Source organism: Cuculus canorus, chromosome 3 (assembly GCF_017976375.1).
Source record: "Cuculus canorus isolate bCucCan1 chromosome 3, bCucCan1.pri, whole genome shotgun sequence".
NCBI lineage: Eukaryota > Metazoa > Chordata > Aves > Cuculiformes > Cuculidae > Cuculus > Cuculus canorus.
In genome coordinates, this window is record NC_071403.1 from 12,106,784 (window position 1) to 12,116,485 (window position 9,702).

Genomic DNA, 9,702 nt, shown 5'->3' on the forward strand with positions numbered 1-9,702 from the left:
TTAGCTTAAGGAGGCAATATCTGTCATATTTAAGTGGGCTTGTACTCTTACTTTATGGAAGAACATAATTAAAACTATATTTATCAACCTTCCTATATGATTAAATCTTAAATATTGCTAGTTAGGTACGTTATCTTGGAGACAGTTAAATAAAAATAACCACCTTCCATGAAGACAAGGATCTGGCAAGCATTCGTTAACATTTATCTCACAGTTTGTTCCAATAAAACCTCTCCTACAGTGACACTTATAGGAATTGATGTCATCAATGCAACTTCCATTGTTGAAGCAAGGAGTAGACATGCACTCATCTATATTTTCTTCGCATCTATCACCTGTGTAAAAAACAGAATACATGACCAAGATTTAAATTCTAAATTCAAATCAACTAACAGGCAATTTATTAATAATACCAGATAAATTGTTTTTATGTTCATACATTTTTTATATAGCTCATTATATTCAGAAATAAAGAATATTTCACTGTAATTGCCTATAGATACAAATCTGAAAAGAATGGTTATATCACAATATATTGCAATTACATCTGTAATTGGGGAAAAGAAAGAAGACCTTGAGGGTCAACATGCAAATAAAATAGTTAAATAGAGAAACTGAAATTTCAAGAGGAATTATTTTATAGTTACCAGAAGGATGAACAGTCTTCCTGTAAGAGAAATACAGAATAAAATTGATACATGTCTTGGTGGTGATCTGACTGCAATTCTTTATTTCTCAAAAAGAAATTTTGGTAAATTATGCAAGCTGAAAAATTCTTCAAAATCTTTCTGAAGACATGTATTATGAGAGATAGGATGGTGGGATTTCCTGTCTGTAACATTCCTGCAAATTAGTGCCACATGTTTTCCATCAAAAGATCTCAAAGTACTTCACGAAACAGTAATTAACAACCAACAGGTACCTGGACTTCTTTAAGGGCCCGTACTGCTCATTACCTGATAGGGAGCTAAGCCCCACACAGCCACTTGCTCACTCCCCCAAAATGGAGAAATCGAAAATGGTAAAAGTGAAAAACTCGTGGGTTGAGATAAAGACAGTTAATAGGAAAAGTGGAAACTGTACAAGCAAACAAAGCAAAACAAGGAATTAACTCACTACTTCCCCCAAGATTCTTGAGTAACCCCAACTTCCTCACTGGCAGGGGGGCGTGAGAAGCAGAAAAGGCTTTAACTCTGTGTTAACACTGCTCAGCAGTAATTATAACAGTGATGTGGTATCAACACTGCTTTCAGCACAAATCCAAAACATAGGTCCATGCAAGATGCTACGAAGAATTTTAGCTCTTTCCAAACCAAAATGAGGGGTAATGCAGAACATTCTCCTGATTTTTCTGGTGCATGAGCCAGGGAGGATGTGGAGGAAGGAAAAGAATGCTTAAGACAAACGGCCTTCCTCTGGAGCAGAGAGTGTCCAGAAGCCAGAATTTACACCAGGTCTTCTGGGTCCCCATTTCACAACAGAAATCAAAAGTATTTCTTGTGTTTCTGTAATGAGGTGTTTAGTTAAGTATCTTAGCCTCAATTCAAACCCAGCTATTTTACGCACAAATATGAAGAGCAAAAAAAAAAATGCCTTTCATTACTACTGGTACATTTCACTGCTGGTGGAATGCACCCAGTAAAAGAAATAAACCTGAAATCAAATAACACTATATATTTTTAAAAGACAGTGTATTGCTAGTAAGGTATTTAAATATTGATTCAGCAACATACCAGCAGTAGATTCCAAAATCACCTAATGAAATCTGATTTGTCTATGATCAACCCAGGAGAAACTTGGCTGAGTTACCTCAGTGGCTGCAGCCTTTCATTTGGAAAGGCTGACACATATTGATATATTGATTCTGAATGACAGATTAAGGGTTAAAGTAATCATTGACAATTATTCCATATTCACATGTGCTTCCATTACTGCATAATCTATTGAGAAAGGAAAAATTATAGTTCATTTATATGAGTAACATCTTGTAATTACATAGATCTGTTTTACATTCCTGACCTACTCTTATTTATGCTACATTGATCTGATATGTCAATACCATTGAATAAATTTTTGCCTGAGACACTCAATTAATTCAATGACAATGCAGTGAAAATCCATTACTTGATTGCAGGAAAAAAAAGACTCAGTGAATAAATTTAATGTGTTATAAATGATTACAAAAATTATGTTCCAAAAGACAAGATGTAGTGGAAAAAAACATATTTAATGTCTTCCTTTAATTCCTAGAAAAAAACATACAATTATAATCTTGAAGAGTTATTAACCCAGGGATCATTGCAGTATTGTTTTTAAACACTCAGAATTACATCCTCAGAACTGACAAATTGTGGAGAAATATTCAAAATGTATATTATATAAAGATATTTTCCTTTTCTGTAACTTGAAAATTTAAGCTAGGTATGATTTAATATAGTTAATATAGTCATAATAAAAGAGAACATGTCAGTAAAATACCATAAAAATGCAATCAAATCTGCAACAGCTCTTAGAAGAGGATGAAATTAAAAGGTCACTTCCATTGAAGAGTCCAAATACTTGCTTGGTTGATTTGAAAAGAAAAAATAACGAATTTAGTAAAATTCTGATCAAAGTGCCAAATTAGAACTAGTCATACATATTGTTAATGCAAAGAAATGGTTCTTTCACTTATGGTCTCCTGTATTTTGACATACCTCCTTTGCACCATCCAGTAAAATGTTCATAATGAATTAATGCAAAAATAAGCAATAACTACAGAGATTGAAGAAAGTAACTATTTTTAGTATTCTAGACAGAGTATGCTTATGCAAGATAAAATATTTGTAAAATTATTTTGTACAAACATGTAGTTTTGTGGAAATGATAGTAGGCAGAATGTACCTGTCCATTCCTCAGCTTCTACAACACAGTGAAGAGAGCAGAAGTCACATAATATTTTGTTAGGGAAGTCAGAGTATAGTACATCCCACTTAATTTTAAGTATGGTAAATTTAAGTAGCTGGTTTAAAATAGGTGTCTAAACTTACTTTAAAATGGATAAAGAGAGAAGTAGCTTCAAAGGATAACCTGCATCATGTCTTGGACACTAACCTTGAGCGTCCCAGTGATGGTAATGACTGCAGAAGGAAGCTAAATAAATAGTTTGTCCTGGCTGTCTACTTTTTAGAGGCTTAGAATTAGGGGAATTTGAGCCTATTCCTAATATCAGTTGTAAGCATCATTATCCATGCAATGTATCTTGTGCCACATTTTCTAATTCTACAGGATTGAGTTTTTTCCTGGTGTGTATAGGAGTTTTTAAAACAACAACACAAATCCTTAATAAATTTTCTTTAAATATTTTTTATCTTCTCAACTTCAGTTCTCTGACTCCTTAGACTTCAGTGAGAATGGATCGCAGTAGTCTTCCTTCATTTCTGTATAAATACTATGAAATACTGTACATCACCTTCCAAGGTGACCTTAAGAGAATGCTTAATGTGACAGAAGGTCTTGTCTCCAACTGTATCTGAAATGTAGGAAGCAAAATTCATGAAGCAATGTTCAGGCAGGGAATTGTGTGGGAAGCTAAAGAAATGCAACCTTGTACTTTCTTTCTTTAAAAATCAGGTATCATGAGATGTAACTAAGTTCAGATTCTATATTGAATAGGATGCAAAGATTGAATAGGATGCAAAGAACAGAAATATCTTGTGGTGATCTCTCTGTGTTCTGCCCTTACTAGGAAGGCTTCAGGAACGTTAATAGGGAAAAGGTTTTTTCAGTTCTGACAGTATTAAAGTTTCAGACATATATGAAAAGACCATTTTGTTATTTTCATCCTAAAAGGAATTTGTGAGATTTACTGTGAATACAGAATATAATCATTACAGCAATTACTGGTACAATAGGCTTAAAGACGAAAATGATTGCATGTAACACAGGGAAAATAATTAAATAAAAAAGGAACTGAATAAAAACAATGCAATTTTGATATGTTAGTTCTAACAAAGAAAATAGCTTGCTCGACAGTAGGAGCTAGTTCGAATGTTCATGCCAAAATGCACTAACTCAAAATGTTTTTGATAGTATTTATAAAAATAAATCACACTCAGATGCTAAAAATTCGTCTTTAAATTCGATACACATATTCTAATACACTCTGAACAAATCAGGCCAAATACGTTGCTGGCATCAATCCCTTAACCTCACTGGATTAATCCACTCTGTTATGAATAAACATTTTCATTTAAATTATTTGCAGGAGCAAAATATACTAGATTTGTAATTTGTCACATGGTAGACACAAAAAGGCTGACAATCATTTATGACAGTAACCTAGACAGTCTGTCATTCTGTTCCAATGTGACTGACGTTTAATTTTAAAATTGCCTTCTTTTTCACAGTAGGAAAACTTTTAATAAAAATACGCTTGCTGTTTTATAAACATATTAATACAACCAGACATTCTCCAAAGTTGGTGTGAGACAGACTATAACAAAGACTATAACACCACTGAACTAATACCTTACTGTGTATATACCTTGTAAATTCTTTCATAGCCGTTACAGGGACAGATACATTTCTGTGATGACAACACCTCTTGGAGCTCTGCTCTACAGGTTATACTTAGCATGATAGAAATAATGCCTTCACACATGAAAGAAAAGGGAAAAATACCTCACACATACCACATATAGGGAATTAGTGATATTGATATTGATGGTAACCTTGGGACTCCGTGACAAGTGACAGATCCATGACAAGTAGTGTAGATCCATGACAAGTGGTGTCCCTCAGGAGTCCATACTGGGACCAGTACTGTTCAATATCTTCATCAATGATATTGGCAGCGAGATTAAGTGCAAACTCAGTAGGTTTGCGGATGACTCCAAGCTGAGTGGTGTTGCCACATTGGAAGGACAAGATGTCATCCAGAGGGACCTGGACAGGCTGGAGAAGTGGGGTTGTGAGAACCTCATGAGGTTCAACAAGGCCAAGTGTAAGGTCCTGCACCTGGGTCAGAGCAATCCGTGTTTTCAGTACACAATGGAGGATGACGTGCTTGAGAGCAGCCCTGCAGAGAAGGACTTGGGGGTGCTGGTCGATGAGAAGCTCGATATGAGCCAGCAAGGTGTGCTCACAGCCCAGAAGACCAACCGTGTCCTGGGCTGCATCAAAAGAAGCGTGGCCAGCAGGGCGAGAGAGGGGATTCTGTCCCTCTATTCCTCTCTTGTGAGACCTCACCTGGAATACTGTGTCCAGTTCTGGAATCTTCAACATAAGAAGGACATGGAGCTGTTGGAATGGGTCCAAAGGAGGGCTACAAAGATGATTGGAGGGCTGGAGCACCTCCCTAAGAGGACAGGCTGAGAGAGTTGGGATTGTTCAGCCTGGAGAAGAGAAGACTCCAAGGAGATCTTATAGCGACCTTCCAGTACCTGAAGGGGCTACAGGAAAGCTGGAGAGGGGCTATTTGTAAAAGCTTGCGGGGATAAGACCAGAGGGAATGGGTATAAACTGGAGAGGGGAGGATTTAGACTGGACATTAGGGAGTATTTCTTCACTATGAGAGTGGTGAGACACTGGCACAAGTTGCTCAGGGAAGCTGTGGGTGCTCCATCCCTGAAGGTGTTCAAGGCCAGGTTGGATGGGGCTTTAGGCAGCCTGATCCAGTGGGATGTCCCTGCCCATGTCAGGGGGGTTGGAACTGGATGAACTTTAAAGTCCCTTCCAACCCAAACTACACTATGATACTACGACTCCCCTGTGTGTCACAGTGCTTATGGCAAAAAAATGCCATAGATGTGAGAAGGCATGACTATGGAGTAATACCAATAACACTAAGGTGGAAAGGAGTGAGCTGTTCTCCTACTCCTTCAAATCACCCGTTCATGGGAAAGACCAGTTTGCCTCATACCTTAGTGAAGTAAACAGAAACTTTTTCCAATGTCCTTTTTATATTCAACCTACTTTATTAATTGAGAATGCCTCAATCAGTTGGGAGTAAGCTTATTTGTACATTTCCATACATGCACCACAATCTAGGCATTGCCACATCTTCCACCAAGACTTTCGCCTTTTCAACTGCACACTCAAATAAGAAATTTCCCTCCTCTGCCTTCAAGGATATTTCTTGCCAACTCCAGATCCAACCTTGAATCTCTTCCTCTTCCAGTCACTGGGCATTTATTCTCATTCTTCTGTTAAAAAAAATATTACACTTTTGCATTTCTTCCCTTCCAAACACATCCTCCCAACATACAACTTAGTCTTGCAAGTGGTAGTGTACCTAACAAGCTGAAAAATCAGATACTAGACTTGATCCTCTATTTCAGCGGAAGAAAAGAGGAAGCTTGAAATGGTGATGAGCCAATAGTTCTTTGCAAACTCTCATAGTCACAAAAGTTGAATCATAGAATCATAGATTTATTAAGATTGGAAAAGACCTCTAACTCCATTTCAACCATCAGCACAACACCACGTCTTCTAAACCATGTTCCAAATGCTGTGTCTACATGTTTCTTGAACACCTCCAGGGACGTGCAATCCACCACTTCCTTGGGTGTCCTGTCCCAATGCTATGCCACTCTTTCACTGAAGAAATATTTCCTAATATCCAGTGTTCCTCTCCATATCCAATAAAGGGCGGAGACTCTCCTAGGTTCATTATTTGTTGTTAATGTGTTTATAAAATCATTTTTTGTTACCTCTTACAGCGGTGGCCAGATTAAGCTCAAGCTGGGTTTTTGCTTTTCTGATTTTCTATCTGCATGACCTAATGAGATCCCTATACTCTTCATAAGTTGCCTGCCCCATCTTCCACAAGTGGTAAGCTCTTCTTGTTCTTTTGAGTCTCAGCAAAATCTCTCTGTTCAGCCAGGCTGGACATCTTCCCTGTTGGTCTGTCTTCCAGCACACGGAGACAGTCTGCTCCTGCATTTTTAAGATTTCCTTCTTGAAGAATGCCCAGCCTCCCTTTGCCCTTCAGGATTGTCTCCCAAGGGACTCTCAACCAGTGTCCTGAACAGACTGGAGTTTACCCCCTGGAAGTCCAAGTCAGTGGCTTTACTGACCTGCCTCCTTATTTCAACAAGAAAAAAGTACTCTAACATTTCATGGTCACTAAGGTTGAGATGGTCTCCAACCACCAGATCTCCCATCAGTCCTTTTCTGTTTGTAAACAGCTCCTCTGGAGCTTTCTTCTCTCAACAGAACAGGGCTAAAAGGGGACACTGAGCATAAGAATGGACCATGCAACAAATACCTCTGACTTACTGATCTATGAGAACCACAAGCATTCTCAGTTATGGTCTCTCTTTAAACATTCATCCTACTACTAACGAGAGCAACTCTGAAGAATTTCTGCGTATTTTTGCATATTTTTTCTATGCCTGATGTGCTCATTCCAAGTTCTGTAGTTTATGCAGTGCTTTACAATGCTTTATATATCTTAAAATCAATCAGCCATTCATCTTCATTACTGTAAGACACAACTTTACTTGTTTTCTTTATACTTCATGAACATAACTGAAAAAATTTAATTTTTAGACAGTAAATAGTATGATATTTTTCCCCAAGAAATTTATATAGTAATCTAGTTGTGGAAAAACACTTGAAAAAAATATGGCATGTAATAATTTCTACCAGCTACAGTTTTATTTCTATAGTTTTTTAAATACTTTCAATAATAAATGTGATTTCTGAATACAGATATGTACAAAACCACTTTGTAAATAAATTCTTAAGTCTCTTTAGAAGACATTTTCAGCAGAATGTCTTTAATCTCTGATAAATTAACTTTGATACAATATGCTTCAATCATCATATTCAAAAGAACCATCTTACAAATCTAGAAATAAGCTGCCTCTTAAAATTAGTAACCCACAGCAAAGAACTAGAACTCATTTTGTCACAATGATGTTAATCTTGTGAATCTAATTTCCTTTTAACATCATTTTAGTATCAACTCATCAGCCTGTTATGAGTAAATACTCTGAAACAAAATTTTTCTAAGTATACCGCAGGAAAAATCAGGACCCATAATGCTGCTGAGCTTTTTTTTTGCTGATTTAATCTAAACAAAGGCTTATTATAGCGTTGTGACAAATATCAGAGATTTAGATTTGTTATTTCTATTGTGTTTCATATCAGTAATAGATTAATTACAGGCAATTATTTCACTTTCCTTACATTAAGTCAAGTTAAATTCATGCTGATCAGACTGTAGAAAAATTGAGTGGTTGCAAACTATTTTGAAGTCAATATTTTTTTTTTTTAAAAAAAAAAGTTTGATTTCCACTCTGGATGAGAAAGTGAAGAGAACTTTACAAGATAAGATTACACCAAGGAAACAAAGTGATTAAGACAAACACAGATTAATTTGCTTGGTCTAAAACGTTTAAGATATTTGTCTTTAATAAATATCAATTTTGGAGCTTAGATACGCATACAAAGCTTTTCAGAACCTTATCTATTCATTCAATTTAAAAATGAGTGTAAATAAGCAGAGGGATTAAACACAAAAACCATGACCTGTATCTTGCACTGTCTGTTATTTCGATATATGAACTCTAGGCTGGAGCATAATGAGACCATCAAAACCAACAATTTACTTAATAAACTACTGCTTGGCTTATTGCTGGGCTTAGTCATAGCATCAGATCAAGCATCAAATCTAGTGACTGAACAACTTCTAATAAAAAGAGTATAACTGAAAAACTGGTAATTTTACAACAGGTGAAAGGGAACATGCTATCTAGAAGCCCAGAATTTTATGAAAGTTCTGTTAATGTTTTAACGGTCAAAACTATCAGTCCTGAAAAGCATCAGTGTCAAAATTGTTAAAATGATTATACGAAGAATCCTACCAACCCTTTCCACTGGTGATGTGCTTATGCTTCAAATGTCTCTGTGGGTCTGACGTGTGACACTGGCGTGGAGGAAAGGCATTGCAGGGATTTGCCAGCATCGTGACATCTTTGCCAGGAGGACTGTGACGTACCTGGTGGAGGATTTTTTTCTTTTCTTTGTTTGAAAGAACATGACGTTGATACTTTCTTCATTCCCTGTTCTTGAGGTCTGTTTCAGTTCCCCTTTATACCTTCCCTTGTCACAGCTCCCTTCCTTCTCCTGTACCATGGCAGTGGTCCCCAGCCCTCCAGGCACACAAAGGGCTATAGTTTGTCAACCAGTGACAGCTGGGGGGGTGTCACCCCCTCTCCTGCAGGACCATCCCCAGAGCTGAAGCTGGAGCTGGGGAAGCATCAGTCACTGGCCCTGGCGGAGCAGTTAAACCAGTGACAACCAGCTCAGGTCACAACAAGGTTGATCCGTTGCACTGACAGGTCAGCGTAGAGCAGGGAATCCCCCTGCTAAGGGCAGAAATTGCATTTACTGGATTACAAAATGATAAAATCAAGCTACATCTAAAGATATCTCAGTTTAGAGTTATGATTCAGTTCGCACATGTATAAACTTACAAAAAGGGGTGGTGGACAAGGCAAATCTGAAGACAATGCAAGTAAAATCTATTAATTCATGTCCAAATATTGGAAACATCATGACAGAAATGTCAGACTTGTCAATATTGCCAGAGGAGGTCATATTGTATCTGGGCAAGCTGGCAAATACAAATTCAATATTTAAGACATTTTAACTATGATTTTAAGAACAGAAGTTTTAGTATAAGCAATTACTTTATTAAGAAAAACTTTTAAA

The 9,702-nt window shown here is 37.0% G+C and overlaps 1 protein-coding gene across 3 annotated transcripts in view; it reads right to left on the minus strand.

Moving 5' to 3' along the window:
- EYS (eyes shut homolog) overlaps positions 1–9,702 on the minus strand; it is an 880,825-nt gene that overhangs the window by 444,218 nt on the left and 426,905 nt on the right. For all 3 annotated transcript variants that reach the window (XM_054063979.1, XM_054063978.1, XM_054063977.1), the window contains one exon: positions 164–335. In XM_054063979.1, the coding sequence (XP_053919954.1) occupies positions 164–335 (172 nt within the window). The remainder of the gene's footprint in view (positions 1–163; positions 336–9,702) is intronic.